General features: G+C 39.9%; 1 protein-coding gene across 8 annotated transcripts in view; it reads left to right on the forward strand.

Moving 5' to 3' along the window:
• Positions 1-18,558, forward strand: part of MTHFD1L (methylenetetrahydrofolate dehydrogenase (NADP+ dependent) 1 like) — a 157,118-nt gene that overhangs the window by 133,921 nt on the left and 4,639 nt on the right. For 3 of the 8 annotated variants that reach the window (XM_040598296.1, XM_040598298.1, XM_040598303.1), the window contains 2 exons: positions 7,186-7,303; positions 16,341-16,449. In XM_040598296.1, the coding sequence (XP_040454230.1) occupies positions 7,186-7,303; positions 16,341-16,384 (162 nt within the window). In that variant the 3' untranslated portion in view covers positions 16,385-16,449. Of the gene's footprint in view, positions 1-7,185; positions 7,304-16,340; positions 16,450-18,558 lie in introns of those variants that run through there. The other 5 variants (XM_040598299.1, XM_040598304.1, XM_040598300.1 and 2 more) reach the window with 3 other exon arrangements.

Below are 18,558 nucleotides of genomic sequence, written 5' to 3' on the forward strand. Positions count from 1 at the left end.
GGATTTGTATTTTCAGGATAAATTAAGTCATTTAAATCAGATTTCAGAAACATTCATACATTGTCAAGAATATGTACGTTTTGACTACAGTAAGAGGCAGCTAGTAAGCGTTCATGGGGATAAAATTCCTGTGCATATCCTCACATTCATTTTGATTGGCAAATAAGTTAGTCATAATTCATAGTGGCTGCCTTCCTGATCATTAAGATATCTTTCATCTTTCCTCCTTTCTTCTCTATTGCCCCACCCCCATATATTAGATGGGCTGGAACAGAATCAAATACAAAAGTTGCATCAGTATACAGTGTAATGTGTTTGAGGATTTTTGCATCTTTGCTGGAAAACAAAATACTTTGAACGTAGGAGAATTATTTCTCTGGTGAAATGTTGCAGATCTATTTATTTATTTATTTGAACCCACTCTCATCTGTCTTCATCCGAAGAACGTAGGGGTTTTGTAGAATTAGGACATATTTTACACCCTTGTTCCTCAAAAAAATGCCAAGATGTTCTTTTCATTAGGAATAAGGAGAAGACATGCAGGATTCAACACCTGCATGCATTTTACCTTTCTGAATTCTCTTTTTTAGCTTCCCTCTTGCCTCGTTCAGAAAGCAGCAGCTGTTTCACATCGTGTATCACATCCCATCCCTTCTAACAAGCAACTTTAGAGCATCCTTCCTCAGTGTTTTGAGGAATGCAGAAGAGACTTACCAGTACTTTGCTGCTGCTTTCTCTTTGCTCCATCATGAACTTGTAATATGTCATCTATGTGGTGCTGCTCTGTGTTGTCAGAGTACTAATTTAATTAATTTTCATTAACTATCCTTTAATTGAATTTTTGAAAGACAGATACAATTACAAACACAGCACAGGAAGAGCATAAGAAGAATGTCTGGCACAGCTATACAAATAGATGTAATACTTCAAATATTCCCCTGCTAGTGAACAGGATATGTAATCCATAAAGGATTATATGTAAGAGGGAGAAAGATACTCAAAGCGATACTGAAGCTTATTGAAGTGGCCAGTATAAAAGAAAAGGGGGAAAAAAAAGTCTCAGAGACATCAAATCACATGAGTGCAAATCACTCCAAAGTGCAGTGCCCAGTCTTCCCTCTCCCAGGCACTCAGTTGAAAAGGAAATAAAAATTATGCTACTGTCTGTGCTCTAGCTATCATTTCAGGAGAAAGAGCCAAGGTGGCATTGCAGCCCACAAGCCGGCATCCCTAAAGAGGTGGTGAGGTTTTGCCTTCCACCACTGAGGTTGAACAGAAGTGTAAACACTGTGCAAGCAGCTCTGCATTTTACCGGCTGAATTGGAGTCCCTCAGGGGTCGGAGAAACTGTGCTTACAAGCCTTAGGAAGCTCATTTTGAAGAACTTATTTGTCTTTCCTACACAGCAAGGCATAAAAAAAGCAGGGGCCACAATTCTGCACAAGCAAATAAGGCTTCCTAATAGATTAGGTTGTTCAGTAATTCAAAAAGCCCATGTTGCATAAGGATCATCAAGTCTCATAACTGTTGTTTCCTCTGAGCTGGAGGGTTTTTTCCATTCCTGAGTTGCCACTTTGAATGAATGAGCTAATAAGCCAGGTGATGTGAGCTCTTGAAAACAGACCACATTCATGAAAAGGTATGTTTTAATGGTATTACAGCAGTGTATTTTACCAGCAAGTTACCCTAATTTGGATGTAGAAAGGCCATCCACATAAAAAACCCTGGTAGCTAAGAAGGCTGTGACAGTCAGTGACCACCCTTCCTTATATTCCTGATAAATGTGCTGCTGCACAAGTCTGTAGTAAGAATGGATTCTTTCACCTTTTTCTAAAGGAAATGTTAGCAATCATTTCAAATCATTTAAATGCCTTTTCCTCATGCTTTATGTGTGCTGTACAAAATGGGTACAGCTGGGACACTCGGTTTACTCACTAGTGTGTAGTAAAAAGTCAAAAAGAGAGAAACTGGCATGGGAAAATCGGTGAATATATGTACACAAATGCCCACCACATACATGCACGGGTGTCATACTAGAACAAGGTACTGTTAAAATTTAAGCAGAATGGCTCTTATAGTACATCTGGCTGCAAGCATTCTTATTCCAGCATAAAAGTGGTTTTTTCTGAGTAAACTGAATCCGCTCTGAAATGTTAGCCAAGCCTATGTATACTTTTGCATGGAAAACATTTGCTATGCTCTAAAATGATATTTTCTGAAGGGATAGCAACTTTTTTTTTTTCCTTGGGTTGTTTAGGCCAAATGGACCATTTCATTAAAGATGTGTTCTGAATTCTATTTCCCGGATAAAAAAGCCATTATAATAAAAAAATGTGCTTTCTTGTAGGCCTTTCAATATGACTTCTAATACGTTAAATAAATAAATAAATAATAGTGTACAAGATGAATCCTAGATAACTGCAGTGTAGTGCCTGGTGGTTTCGTGGGGTAATATTTTCCAGGAATACGTTCATAAAAGTTCAGCTTTAAGGGGATAAAATCATCTTCATTGTATGGGGCAATTAAAGGCTTCTGTTTTGATATCTTCTCTGTGATTGATCCAGAACCAAATACAAGCTGTAGAGGAAAATTCGGCATGACTGTTTGCTGCTGGCATTCTTCATGAAGAATTGCAGTATTCTCCCAGATGGGAAAGATATTTACAGGGGAGGGTTGGTTTTTTTTAATAGGCTTATATTATAGCTAACCATTCTTGCACTTATCACTGCAGGTACATGGAACACTGCCTGGTTTTGGAGTCTTTCCACTTTATAAAGTACAAAGTTCTATTAATATTTTTTGACACTTGAGTAAGAAAAAATCTTAAATTTTCCCCGATTAAAGACAACTGACTGCCCTTTGATTCTTTTCAGACACATGTTTAATATCAGTCACAAAGGTAATATGGTATGAGATTTAGGGTTCTGGCAGACATGTCTGCAAATGAAAATCAGATTGCTGAAGCCATATCAGTTCCTGCCTCTCTGAGGGATGGTGGTGCTCTGAGTGCAAGGACATCTGACCTGCTTGTGAATCAGCTCCACAGCAGTTAGTGTGTACTATATTTAGTGTTTTGTAGGTAAGCCTTTGTTATTTTTGGTTTGCCTTATATAAATCCAGAAAAAAGTAGTTGTCCAGAAACTAATTGAGAATTGACTGAGATACTTGGGCAGCAAAAGTGAGGGGTGGCAGGAGTGTCTGTTCCATCTCTTGCTCCAAGTCTCACTGTTCTTGCTGGTTAATCAAAGTCCTAAATCTCATGCAGACCTTCAGTGAACCGGAGTGTGGCCAGACAGGCAGGGTTGCAACCATGCCCCTCTGCAGCAATTTGGGTGCAGGTGCCTGTGTTCTGGAAGCTGTAAATCTGTGCTGCCTTGGGGAGGAGCCTGGGCTCCTGCGCCCTGACTGCCACAGCCCTCTGAGGGCAGGGAGTGTGAAGGGCTGCCTTTTGCTTGCTGTGGTTTTTTAAGGGGTCTTCACTAGCAAAGAGACTGTAAGCCTTAAAAATCAGAATGAGCAAGGCAAGGGTCAAAATCTAATGAGAGGAAATGAGTAATAAGGATGTCACAGAGCATCTCCTAGGTTATTTGGAGCTGTGCCCTGGTTATGTCAGCATTTTCCCTTCTCCTCACCGAGGCATGAGTTTGAGTTTTGTTTTTTTTAATAGTAGCCTTAATGACAGTGAAATGGATGTGAGTACAGTACCTGTTAGATGCCAGCTTCCCTTTGCATGGCATCCATCTGTAAATGCAATTGAACAAACATCTGCTCCCAGAAATTACTTCCTGACCTGTGCTGTTTTTCTCAGTGTCTGCCAGGCTTCTCATAGCCCTCTGCAGTAATCCCAGCAGATCCACAAAAAAAGTAAAGAACCTTATTCATGTGGCATTGCAGCCACTTCAGCTGGCTTGTTGAAACTCAAAAGTTATAACTGGAGGATCAATGCCATAGTACTAAAAAGAAAGAAAAAATGTTTCAGTTGTGAAGGTTATTTCATTTGTTAGGTGTACATAATACAGGTTACTTCTGCATTATAATGTTGATGCCACAATAATGAAAAAAATCATGTAAAGTATGTATTTCAGCTAAAATTTGAATTACTGGATAACTACCCAGTAATCTTGAAAAGCAGAAGAATGTTACAGAGGCTATAATACAGCCACACACTTATATGTAGGCATTTCCTTCTGAAAAAGGGACACTGAATTTGGTTTTAAACATCAGCCAGCACACAGTGTGATGTGTAGTATTTTGTATAGGCTTGCTGACTTGAAATGTGTGCTTAAAGCTAATTGCTGTTATCTGAGCTCTATGCTTATTCCTTGAATCAATTTGGCAATAGGTTCATATTCTTTAGCAACTTGACCATTTTGTTTCTCTCCATTTAATTAAAGTTACTTGGATGATTCTCAGTTTCTTCACAGAAGTTGTTTTAGGTCTCTTGACTTGTTAATTAATATTTGAAGTACTGAGAAAGACAATTTTTAAGTAACCATTTTCATACAAAAATTTTATCTGTGACTCTGAAGTCTTGTGAATTTCATAGACTTGTATTTATACCTGTATTATGTCCCTGTGCTGTTATGTCAAATTTAGAGATTATCTGAAGCTGTCTCCATACTGCCTAGAAACTAGGTTTTCTTTGAAATATTTCTTTGGTCGTAGAAGAGATGTTGCCAGGCATCTATGTTAATACCTCTGTGAAAGAAGGAAATACTTTCTCATGTGTCATTAAAATGTGGAAGTCATTAACACGGGCTATTGAGGCCAAGAATTTAACAAGACTTCTGAAAGGTTATAGCCATCAACAATATGCAGGGTTGTAATTAATACAAGTAAGTAAGTTGGGAAAAGCGCTACGCATAGCGTTCAAGGATTTGGTCAGTCTTCAGCTGTTGGCTGCCAGTGTTGGATAGAGCTTGCTTTGTCAGCCTCCATAGTTTCAGCTTTTCTCTGTAAAGAATCTAGCACAGCCACTGTCAGAGACAAAGCCCTGGGACACGGACATTTGCTCTGACGTGATATGGCATGCTCCCTGCCTGCCTTCTAGCTGATTTAAAATGTGTAACTTCTGTATTATTTGATCACGCTGCACCAGTTTTCTGTGCTTACACAACACCCTGCTGCTCTGTACATGTAGAAAACAAGGCACTAGAAGCTTTTGTTACTAGACTGAATGAAATGAAGATAAAAGTCGATGTTTCACAAACAAAAGCAGCAAAGTACATAGAGGTACTTCCCACCTTCTTCTGCCTTTGATTACTTTTTCTCATCCCTGTATTTCTCAGTTGTGGCCAGGTATATGCTCCACACTGTTCTGCAGACTTGCACACGGTAGCAGCAGGAGCACATGGAAGAGAGAACATGCAGTGGCATACCGGGAGTAAAGCCTTTTTTATAGGTACAAGAGAAAAGCAGCATCATGCTGCTGGCACTGCATATGTCAGGTTTGTTTGTGCCTGACGCCCTAAGTGAGTCATGCTGGCTGTAGACCTCTGATCCAGACTGTAGTAAAGAACATCAGTGCCATTGTAATTGGCACCTGTAGTAAAGATGTGATGCAGTGAGTAGACATGGAAACCAAATGCTCTGCAGGTAATCTTGCCAGAGTTGTGTTTGTGACAACACAAACAAGCTTCCTCTGAGTTTGTGAAGCTCTTTGTCTCTTTACTTTTCTCTGGGATAAAGAAAAAACTAGATTTCTTAATAACTTGCACAAAAAATCAAATTAAAAATAGCTTCAGTCAGTATTTAAGCGTCTGACAAAGGAGAAATATAATGTGCAAGCAAAGATAAAGCAGAGTTTTCCCACAAATAAAGAACAAGTAATTATCAAATAAGAATAACTATGGGAATTCCAGCTGCTGGAGGGGATGCTGATGATGAGGCAGCAGCAGGATCCATGGCTGCATCCCAGGGAGAGCGCTCTTGCTCACCAGCAGCCTCTCTTCAAGGAAGATAGCCAGGCAGGTGGGTAGCAACACACTACGGGGGCATTGCAGCTCTTCAGGCGAGGTCACTGTGCCATCACAGGGGGCCTTCATTCAGGGGGTCACCGGGAGGGAAGGAGGCATTCTGAACGTTAGCAGATGTGTTGTGAGTTGTGTGTGTTATGCCTTTGGCTGAGCAGTGGAGTTGTAAATGGTTTGTTTGCCAAAAATGAAAGTTCATTATAGACTGGCCTTGTTTTGATTAGGAGGAGCCAGGGGGCTATACCATGAGAGTAAATAAAGCTTATAACTTTGTCTGCTAGTTTGTTCACTTTGGCATTAGAGAGATTATATTCTAACTGATTTTTAATTTCTGTATTATCATTTTACTGTAGTCTTTTTATTATTTACTCTGTTTGTGCACAGATAAACTTTCTATGATGGTGGCACTTTTACATATTTTTCTAATGCTTGAAAAGAAGTTCCTGTAGATCATTCCTGTATTAGGTGTTTTTCAAAACAGAAAAAAAGAGTTGTGTTAATTTGTTTTGTGCTGAGATGCAGAAATTCATTATTGCTGTCCACATGTTTTTTTGTCCTTTCACATGCTTCATTTGGGAAAAATACTGAATGCCACCCACAAAATATCATACTGAGCAAAGTGTGAGAAACGGAGAAAGTTGTTATTTCATTAAAAAATACTAATACAAAGGCTTCATTATGTAACAGGGAAAGATGTTTCATACAATGTAGCTATTTTAGCATGGTTATTTTTGAGTTTCAGTTATATGAGACTAAGATGAGAACCAGTTACCAATTTCAAGTTCCATTCTCCTGGCAGCACCTCAGCTGCTTTTGGCAAATCATTTAATGTTTTCTGCCTCCTATCTCACTCACCTTTTAAAATACAGATCTTATTTCATTTATTTCCCAGATGTACTTAATGCATTTAGTTCAAATTTGTAAGTACTTTGAAAATTATTTTATTTATAAATGTAAAAATATAAATCTTTATTATATTATGTAAGGATACACATTTGTAGGATAAAGATTGGGCTCTCTGTCAGTTAACAAAATTTTGTCTGGTTTCCTTTAACAATTATATCTGTCTGACAGCTTATTAACTTGTGCTTCTCTCTCAGTGAACAGAAATTAGAGGTTTAGTATCTCCTTAGAGAAACTTTGAAAATCAGTGTTTCCATGAGAGAGTTAAGCTGCACACTCACAGCTACGGTTTTTTTCCTTTCTCTTTACAGCTGTTAGCACAGTTCAGGCAACCTGCAAAGAAGGTGACTCTTTTGAAGGCATTAGAGCATCACAAGTCAGTGGCTTTCAGTCTTTTTCAAAGCATTTCTATGCTCCTCCATTTTCCAGGTGAGGTGTGAGCTCCAGCATAGGTTGTTCTAGGCTTGCTTTTCTTAGCAGCCTTTTGGAGACCTCTTCAAGTCACCTCCTCTTCCACTTTTTTCAACTGCTGTTGTTTCAGATGTTTTCCAATATTCTTATATCCTTTGTTATTATAAAGGTCACCGCTGGTGCTTAGCTTAAATCAAGTTGTGAGACCAAGCCAGTTTTGTGATTTAACAATTAAAAAGAACTGATTTAAAGGGGTCCTTTGCTATAATCCCTTTATGTTCTTTAGAAGCAGTTCCTCCCACATATATATACACACACACACACATCATCTTTGCCTGATACGATGTTTCATGGGGAACTTGACTTCCTCAGATGTCAGTGGATCTAGTTAATTGTAGCCAAGAGGGCTAGTATGTATGGCAGCAGTTAAATGTAGTTTCTTTCACCATAGTTACACAATCTTTTGGAATTTCTCCATGTTGTAATTGTCATTGAAATGACTGAATGATGCTCCTCCTAGCATGTCTTACTGGGAACAGTAAATTCTTTGCTTGTTGGGCACACATACTCACTTTACATACTCTGCGGCTGCCAGTATCTCTAGTTTCTGGGCTGTAACTGAGGCTCTCTGCTTTCCTGTGTGAACATGTCGGGCTGTCTGACCAGCAAGTGCAAGTCTTGTGTGAAAGTTATGAAGCTTTTAAACAAAATGGTGTAGTGAAGATCAAGAGCAGAACATGGGACTTGCTCCCAGTGTTTGAGGAATGGCCCTTCCAGAGAAGCAACTGGTACAAAATAAACTGGTTTCAGAGGAAATGGTGTCCAGTCCCTTAGCAAATGCAAGGCGGAGACCTCTCCTCCCCAAATACCACAAAACCTGCTGTGCTTTCAGCAGAACCTGAGCTGCTGGTGCAGCTTGGGCACCTCCTCTTCACCAGGAGGCCCAAGCACTGGACAAAGGACTAGGTACCCACAAACATCAGATACTTCAGGTACTGCTGTTGCTGAAACAGCACATGAGAGGAACACCTTTGTCCTCTGGATTTATTCCCTCAGAGGTTTGTTTCCAGAACTGCCTGATATATTGCACACTCATCAAGGATGGGAAGAGCCCTGGGAGCTTCTGACGTAAGAGGTGAGCTGGAGGGAAGGATTTCTGCTGGCTGAGGAGGTGATTTTGTACAAGAGGCAGTGAGTGAGAATCCTCTGCCAGGGATTCTGTCAAAAGCCCAAAAGGGAAAGGAAAATCAGGATGTAGGCCTTGGCCAAGGGAGCAATTACTTCTGGAAATGGATTTGAGTGGGCTGGGATGGAAGGAAATATTTTGGAACAAGTCACCTGGAATTTGTAGCCCTGTTTTTCAGTCTCTCCCTTTATGTCCTCTGTGGTTGGTTGTTTTATTCAGGGGGAGGGGGGGGTGTTTGGTTTGGGTTTGTTTGTTATTGTGTGGTTTGGTGGGTTTTTTGGGGGGGAGGAGGTGTTGGGGTGGGTTGTTTGGTTTTTGTAGCTTTCATTTTTGCACTATTTTGTTTATCAATTGACCTATTTAAGGCAAAAACCAGCTTTGAATACCCTGTGAAACATGCTGTGTTGCGGATGGTGTGAAAAAATAGTACACTGAACTACCACCATCTAATGTGCTACCTCAGAGAGAGTTGTATTTTTCAAGTAAAATTTAAAATATTGATCCCATTGTGCTGTTATTACGGGGACCATTTTCTTTTGCTTCAAGTACGGTTTTATAAATTCTAAGATGAAAATGAGTTGAGACAGCACTGCTGAGAGGAACTGCAGTCATATGTGTGAGTCACAAATGTTTCACTTAATCGGGGAATTGCTCGTTCTTAGGTTACTTTATTGTAACCAAATTGCTCATTCATAGTTTACATCTATGCCTAAATATAACTAGTAAAATGCCGTTTCTGGGTTTTCAGTGCTTGAGCATGTCACCAACAGCAAGGCTTGAGTTCCAGTGGTATTACCTATTCATCAAGAACTTGGCCAACCAAGCACTGACTGCTTTTCCTCTTGTCCCCTGCTTCCTTTGGGATATGTACCCACAGGTTTCTCCGAAAGCTATACTGGACAGATGTGGATTGTTGTGTGGGGTTTGGTTTTCTCCTTAGGTTGCCCAGGAGATCACTTGGAGATTCAGACTGTTTCTGCTCAAGATGAGTAAATTGTAGGGTCCTGGTAATCCCTCAGAGAACATAAAAGGGCACAAGCTGCTTCGGGCTCACTTGAGCACCTGGCAGCAAGGTCAATTTGGATTGTGTAATCCATACTCAGTACTTCTATAACTTCATCCAGATGCTGATAGCAGAAGAGCAATGTCCATGCATTTTGTTGTTGTAAATCCTTTCACAAAATCGAACAATTGCCAAGAATGTGGAAACATTAAAGTAAGATACAATTATAATGGAATAATTGATGCCAGATGGACTTCTGCACCTGATATCAGTCAGCATGCCAGTGAAACAGAGCTGTTTATTGCAAGGAATACTACAGCATATGGCAGGGTAGCATCAGCATCTTTTCAAACATTATTTTGATCATTTTGAAAGCTGCTAATGTATCGACTTCTTACTGTGATTGTTCTTATACATTGCAACAAGACCTTTTTGGTTGAAGATTTCCTGAGAAGGAAATATGAGCTTCACTCTCCCCGTCTCCTCTGGCTATCATCAGGTTTGGCAATTTTTCATTAAAACTTATAAGTAAACAGTTATTTAAACACTAACTAAAGATCCTTGCTTAGCTGCTTTCAGAAATCCTTGTTATTTCCAGGCAATGAAAAATAATGAGATAATCTTTTCTCAAGCATTATGTAGTGATTGAAGTAGATTTTTAGAAATAATTGCCTTTTCCAAGGCTGAATTTATTAGGTTTTGAAGGTAGGTTGATACTTTTCCAAGGAAGCCCCAACCTGCCTCCATTATGCATCTGCTTTTCCTAATGTGAGAGTCACTTGAGCATCAGTTCAGTCTTTGGTATAGTGTCATTCCTCTCTCTATTACAGGGTGGGGAAGGTGTGTAGACTATATCATGCAATTATTTAATTTTTTTTGGCCGTTTCATTTTACTTTAAAGATAAATAATATTGTCCTCTTAATTATTCTTTTCTGACACTTTAATGTAATTTTTTTTTCAATAATTCAAAACATGAGCTACCTCTGAAGGGATAGAGCGCAGAGCGGGGAAATTTTCCAGTTCTGTGGAACTAACTATAAGCTGATCCTGGAGATATTTAGGATGTGGTGCCTAAATTTTGTGTGCTAGCTTCCCTCTTCAGTGCACACTGAGTGCCTCTGTGTGGTGTAGGACAGTCTAATTTGAAGATTAAGTAAGTGACCACTCACTGGAAGTGTTTGCACAGTTGCATGCTTCAGTGCTGTAGTCCTACCTGCTACCCTCATTGCATGGACAGTGTCATGAAAATTTCCAAGTATAGGTTTAAAAGAGAGAGTGCAGGGACGTTAAGGCATCCAGTAATAAAATCAGCACTCATTTCTCCAGTCATGCAGTGCGGTGAGGTGACCGTTAGCCTCTCTCCCACTCCATGAATTGCAGTTCCCGTGGTGCCAACTTCCAGTGCATGTCCAGTACCCAGGTGTCAGTGGGAGGGAGTACTCTGACACTGGAGATAAAGAGTGCCTAACAGCAGGCAAGGTTGGAGACCTGGAGGGATTTCTTCAGAAGAAGGGAGGAAGGCTCTTCCTTTCAGTTTCACATGTGTTGAGACTGGTAGATGCACTGCAGAGGAGCAAAATTTTGGTAGTAAATCTGTCTTTCAGAGCTCTAATGCACACTAGGAAATGTTACTGAGACCTTGAAATTTAGCTTCTTCTTGCTACACCTCAGGATTCCAACAAATTCTGGCATGCTGAACATAACGTATGCAGGTTTATAGCGCTATTTATAAATCTCTGGAGTTTCCTCTTGTATTCTTTCTTGCTGATGGAGTGTGGGATGTGCGATTCACCCCATCAGATTTTATTGAGGAGTTATCCGCAGTCATGTGTATGCTAGATTCTCTTGAGAAACAACATCTGTTTTCTGCAGTATTTCAAGTTTGAAATGGTTGTGGGTTGTCTTAAGTTGTTTAAATAACAAAGGGATACAATTAGATAATGAAAATTGCTTGCACTTCTTGTCAAATGCAACATTAACTCCATAAGCCACAGTACAGGGAGGTTTCCTCAATAAGCTGTTTGCTGATTTTTCCGGTATCTTCTAATTGTCTAAGTACAGATTCCTCTGGTTTTCTTTCTCTGTTGAGAAACCATGCTATGCCTGTAAAACAGACACATCTTGTCTAATAGGTGAAAAAGACACTAAACACGAGTTGTAGCCCTCAGGACCACCTGTGTTCCAAATCACGCCATTGTGCTAACACAGTTAAGGTGATCTCAGGTCCTATCAGGATTTTTCATGTATATAAATGAAAAAAAGAGATGTATATATATGGATGGATGGGTATACACTTGAAATAAAAGGCAGGATATGTCAACCAGTGACAGGCATTTGTATGATAAAAAAGGAAGCTAAGCAGCATACTTCTTTGTGGGACCACAACAAACCTGTCTAGTAAAGTCTTGGTGCTTGACTGTGCAACTGTTATGCAGACCTTATGGCCAACTAAAATTACAAGTCAACATAAAACTGTAATTTAAATGAAACTTCAGTGAAGCTCAACTTAGTCACTCTTCCAAGTGACAGTGAATGGAGAGGTTGTGGAGAGATGCTCTTGGAGAGGTGTGTGGAACACCACTTTCATACAGCTTACAAATAACTGGCATACTCCTTTTGTAAGGAAGCTCCGTATGATTTTTTTGTTTAGTCATGTAAGTAAACTTCTGGAAGATCATAAATGCCTAGTATAAATAGCAGTATCCTCCTTCAGGCCTTCTTAACTAAAATTGTTAATGCCGTTGTACATTTCCAAGAGCATAAATGATCCTCAGAATAGTTGACTGTAAGACTTGTTGCTTTTGCCCCCTAAACATAGAATGCCAAAGTAATAAATAGGTATTGTATTTTTCACATCATCTTTCTGCACCTGATTTGCTCTCGTGGATGTGTACATAGTTGTACAGTTTGTGAAGAAAATGGTTGAGTCCAGTGAGTTCCTATAAAAGAAGTTCCTATTAATTCCTAAATTATATGGTTTTGGCAGCAGCTGGATGAGTTCTTTCTAAAACCTTTTTTTTATTATTATTTTTTCACCTGCATAAAGCATTCGTATGAATTGCATTAAGTCTTAAGGTGCAAAGTTTATGCCTTATATATTCCTTTTCCCAGGGGAAGTGTGATAGTAGCAGTTTTGGTCAAATTATGTACTGGTTATTTGGCTACCTACATTCAGTTTGTGGTCTTAAGTGGATAATGTGTTGCCATTCACTGCTTCTTACCCTTCCCTTTTCTCACAGCCGTACTATGTGATGCTGCATAGCTACCAATCTATAACCCAAATGTTGTTATATTAGAGTGGAGGGTTGTGCTGATCTCCGTGCAACATATATAGGGTGTATATTGTATGAGATGAAGCAGCTGTATGACTGTAAATTTCTGTGGGTTTTTTCATACTGTACATACCTGCTAATTACCAAAGTGATCTATGTTTTAGGCGTATTTTCTCTTTCATTGTTGATTCTCCTTTTTTCAAGTTTTAGAAATGAAGTAATTTTGGTAAGTAGTTATCTCAGGAAGCCTTGGATGTGGAGGCAGTCTGCCAGCCGCTGTGCAGGTGCAGTATGTGCTGCGGCCAGGGGGCAGGTTAGCATCCCAGCCCCCTTGCTGTGCACAAAAATCTAGGCTCCAGTTACTTAGGGCAAGGAGAGGGATGCTTCCAGATCATACCTGCTGGGGTTAAGGCCAGCCTGTGAACTCACTCATTAACGCCTTCATTCAGTATGGTGGAAAATAGTGAGAGGGAAGAGGATCTTCTGAGCCCACAGCCACATGGAAAGCAAGTCAGCTGAAGCTTTGATTCTGCCTCACAGCCGACTGAGCTCTCCCTTCTCCCCTGCCTTTTTGGCAGGAAAGAAATGAAGGGCTGGAGAGGAAATAATCAGTAGTAATCTCCCCAGCCAGCCAGCCATCTCCTCCTATTGACCTTGAAGTAATGAAAAAGGGATAGATTCTGCCGCATGTTATCTCTGTGTGTCCCAATGATGAAAGCAGAGAGAAATGATCATAAATCTACATGGCTTTGCCTGTTTGGAAGTCTGGGCCATGGGGAAAATGACAGGACGTGTTTTATTTTTGCTCTGCGATTCACATAGGTAGTCATCCCGAAGTGTTTCCTCTGTGGGTTATTTTGCCTTGTACTTCATTTTATGCAGCAGTAATTTTAATTCAGATGAACTCATTCTCTTTTGTTGACTTAAATTTTCAATATGAGAATAGTTGTATTCCCTGAACTGGCAATAAATTGGTTTGATACTCATATTTTGTAGGTGTAATAGATTTCACTTAGTTACTACAGTGGAGTTACACCGGTGTAGAACTGGGCCTATGAAAAAAAAAACAAATCCAAAACATGTGTAACTTATTTTTTTTACATTTCTTTAAAAAAAAATAAGGAAAAACTCCCCTAAACTGATTCTCTTTGGTATTTTACAGGGAAAATGAAGACTGGCCAAGTTCTTGTAGTTATATTTTAAAAAAAAAAAAAAAAAAAAAAAAAAAAAAAAAAAGAAGGAACCTGAAATCTGGGAGTTTACTTTCAGATGTAGAACTGTCATGCACAGAGTAACCAGAAAGTTGTCTTAGCAGTTTGTTCATTCTCCTTCCAGTGAGACGTAATTCATTAAGGCAGTTTATTGTCAAGCATTAATTCAGAAACTGGAATGAATCTGAGACAGAAAATAATTCAGTAACCCTGATGATGTAGTAGTCCAACTAGTGTGGCCAATGGATAAAGAATAGTAACAAGGTGTTTTAGTACTTAGCTGAGATGCCAAGGCAATGTCAGCCAATAAAATGATGTCATGCAGTCAGTGACAGGGTTTGGTCAATGCAAACAGATAGTTTTGTCTTTTATTCTTACTGTGTGCAATAACAAAAGATCAGGAAGGACTATATTTAAAAACAGAGGAAATGTACTGAGTTAACTAGAAGAGCTCGTTGCATTGTTTCTTCTGAGAGCCAGATCTCAAGTGAGATGATGGCTGCACCAGTACTGAGCTCCCTGAGCTCCTTTCCCCCTTCCCAATGTGGGATTAACCTCTGGAATGGCAGCAGAGCTCTCTGGAATAGCTGAGACTGTGGTGAAGAGATTTTACAGTTTGCTTGTATTCCCATGATGGAAACATTACGTGAGCATTAGGAGTGAAATTGAAGCGTAAGGGAGCTGCTAAGTCCATCACTGAATATGCAGCAGAACAAGTTGACTTAAAGAAATACAGGCTGGTCCAGCCTGAGGGGACCTGTAAATCTGGCTCTCTGGAGGAGCTAGGATGGTGGTCATGTACTTCTCCTCTTTTGAGGCCAGTTAGCCTGTCAGAGCTTGCTTTTGGCCAGAGAAGACACCGTAGCTGAGCTACACTCCTTGGGAAATCAGGGAGGACAGGACAGCGGGAGAAAGCTGCCCAGCCCTGTGCTCTCTGCTGGGAGGTGATGGCTGGCCACAGCGTGCTCGGGCTGCAGCCAGTGGCCTGCTGGTGATTCGGTCGTGCAGTAAGTTGTTTTAATTCATCAGCCAACCAGCCCTGACCATAAAAATGTGTATTTTCATCAGTTCACTGTTTTGAATAAGGTTGGTTGCAGTGACGAGTACCAGAGGAGGAATCATCCCAGGGGTTCACAGGGTGAAACTGTCCCCTTTCAGCAATGGGTTGCAGCTCATGTCATGAAAACAAACCTTAATCCGACCTTTGCCTTAGGTTATTGTGTTTGGACTGTTTCTGGTACTCAGGCCTTGAATTAGTGGAAATATGCTGAGGTAGTCAGGGCTTCTGTCATCTTGGGAAGACTTAAGAGTGTGAATCCGCAGTGGTTCAGGTTGATCCAAACTGGCCCTGCCTTAAAATGGCCCCACAGTCACAGCCTTTACCCTGCGCCAGTGCTGGCATTGGGGATGGGAAAACCCTTCCTGGCTCAAGGTACTGAAACAGGAGGAGATGAAGCAGATCAAAAAATAGCATTATCCTGCTGAACCTGCTCGCCAGACATCTCCCTCACAAGGGCAAGCGGGGGGGAGTCCTGAGGCAGAGGAGGTGAGAAGCTGGTTAAAAGTGGCTTAAGCTATTGTGGAGCAGCACCTCAAGATTTCTACGTCATGCATGTCTTTAATTGCTGCTAAAACGCCAATTGTAAATAATAGTATAAGTAGCATGAGCAGAGCTGTAGTTAACTGTAATTTAAGTCCATGAAACTATTTACATGTTTAAAGCTATGTAGATGCTGGTGTCTTATGCTAGATCAAGGTCTTAATTATGCATAGTTTGAGATAATTGGATTGCTTGAGCTTCATATCTCAACCTGCCTAACTCTTAACTACTAAATTAGGATTCAACTGTAATCCACGTACGTTTAGTTGAACTATTTCAATTTATTTCTTACATTAAATAATCAGTCATGAAAGTGTTGTGATTAATTCTGCTCCTATATTCTGGTACTCTGTAGGAGAGGTCTGAGTTTAACACATTCATATCACCAGGTGAATTTGGGCAATTATGCCCTTGGTCTTTGCTGTGTGATTTTTTCTAGTAGATATAAATGGATGAATGTTCTGGATAAATATTCTGAGAAACAAATAAGTCCCAAGTGTCTTCGTTTTGTTAAGAAGTTTATTCTTAGGTTGCTGTGCTAGCCTGTATTTTGTGGGTTTTATTTTCTCCTTCCTGTCTTTTAGAAGCATACACTTAAAAATGAATCAAAAAAGTACCAAGCTTGACATTTTTAACAGAAACAAAAAATGTGGTGAAGATCACATCTGCAGCTGAGTCCATGATTAACAATCTAACCTTGCTCTTAATCTAAGGTTTACATGGGTGGAATTATTATCTGTATACAGGTGCAGGAATATAACTTCATTTTATTGTTCCCACAGATGAGCACCATGCCAGGACTGCCTACAAGGCCATGCTTCTATGACATTGATCTTGACCCCATCACAGAGCAAGTGAAAGGATTGTTTTGAAAGTGATGTCCAAATTCAGGTCGGTCAACAGCCTTTATTTTCCTATTCCAGCTTGGAGAAGGATGTTTGTCTCTAGTATGTATATAAAAAAGGTTGCCAGGAGTTTATCTAGGTCCTAGTTTCATTGAGGACTTCACACAATTTGGGGGGATTTGGAGAAATATTTTATAATGTGCACTTTACCACGTGGGTTTCTCATTTACTGAATGGTGGCTGTCACTTTGCTGACACTGATGGTGCACATTGATGGTGCTTTTTGGATTCCTGGCTGTGTCAGTTTGGTGTGAGTAGGAGCTGGCTCTGCAACTGTACTGCTCTTGGCTATGGAAAAAGTCAGTCTGAAGAAATCATGTTGTGTTACTCACCTCAAAAGAAATGATCTAGTTCATCTTTGATACTACTTTCATGTGGCAGTGTGTTTCTGTCATTACCTAGACATCAGGGGACATGTTCCTCAGCTTGTTATGAGCTGTGCTTTGCTTTTTCCTTTTTTTTTTTTTTTTTTTTTTTTCCTGCTGATTGCTGTCATCTCTTTCAAATGGTAATAAGCATTTCAGGAACACGAATCTGTCCTCTTAGCCTGTCTGTTGTTCAGGCTAGGTTCTCTCCTTTTTTCTGGAAGGTTGCAGTTCCCCCGCCATCTCCTCCCCTTCTCTAAGTACTTCATCTTCTTGGTGTCCTGCTCTAATTTTGTGTAGCCTGTTCCTCACTGAAAAATCCAAGTTGTTATGAAAATATTCCACGCTACTCCATTTTAACCTTGTAACATAATAAGTGGAGTAAGAGAGGATGTAACCCTGACTGAAACAAACCGTATGTGTCTGTGATGGGACTCTCTCCCTTTCCCCAATAAATTGGTCTGGAAAGTAGAGTGGTTACTCTTCCACAGATCAATACTACTATGATCTAACAGGACTGTGATGGGGCCCCAGATCAACCACAGCTTTGAGGTGGATATGCCCAGGTGCTTCAGCCCTGTTGTAGCAATCCTTGCCTACTCCAGTTTCATTTTCTGTTTCTGTGTTTTGATGGATTGTTTGGAGGAGGAGAGAGGTTTGCACAACCCAGCAAGATTACTGATCAGACCAAATTAACTGTTCACTTGCCCATACCTGAATGTTACAGCATTGACATAACATCTGGTGAGAGCAGATTCTGCCATTTCGTGTGCACCAGTCAAGACAAGTAAAAAGCAGTTAGCAAACCATCACTGACTGTTGTGTTGCTGGGTAGTGCTATGCATACTGGTTTTTGGCATATATCCCATTTTTGTTACTGATATACATTATATGTCTGATGGCTTCGTGCATACATATTGATTCATCATGTGTCAGTCATGTAATTACTTCTGAAGCATTTGAAATGACTGTAGAATCCTAATGTAGAATCTATATGCAGATTCACATAGCCTGAGTAATTGGGTGTTTACTGCCTAGTCTTACGTAAATCTATCCAAACAATGGAGTGATGAGTTTTGAAAAACAATGGTAATTAAGCAGATGAAATACTCCATTCCAACTGTGAAGGCCTTTCATTTGAAGTTGTGCATGAAATGAAGATGTTAAACTTGGCTTTCGGTCAGTGATGGTGTTTTCTTAGATGTCAAAAGAAATGCTGACAAAGTCCCAAAAACATAATAGTCAGGTAGGAAATAATGAATTATATTGTTAATAATTATTTTAATTCCATTGTGGAGGTACTGGTGGCATCAAACACATGAATGATTCAGTCAGTTTTAAAAACCTTTTAAAGAAAAAACCAGCTTGATCATATATATTTTGCATCAGTATAGGCACATACTCACCTGTGTTCCCACCTCTAACAATCTAAATAAACACCTTGAGAGTACTGTAATACCCACTGAGCACCACACAAAGTGGTCAGTGTTCATCAGTTCTAAAATTCATCCAGTTCATGTGCTAGACTTGTGCATTTCTCATTTTGGATAAAGAGAAAAAATAGTCCCATATAAACTTTACTCCCAACTTTCTGTGGAGAAGTTTAGTATTATTCTTTGCTTTCACACATTCACTGATGTGAACCCGCACTGCAGCTAATACTATGCTTTGAGGTATCTGTGGGTTTGTTTCTATGACAGCAGATCAAGGGGCTGTTTGGGTTTTTTTGC

The sequence above is a fragment of the Falco naumanni genome, chromosome 6 (genome assembly GCF_017639655.2).
Source record: "Falco naumanni isolate bFalNau1 chromosome 6, bFalNau1.pat, whole genome shotgun sequence".
Classification (NCBI taxonomy): Eukaryota; Metazoa; Chordata; class Aves; order Falconiformes; family Falconidae; genus Falco; species Falco naumanni.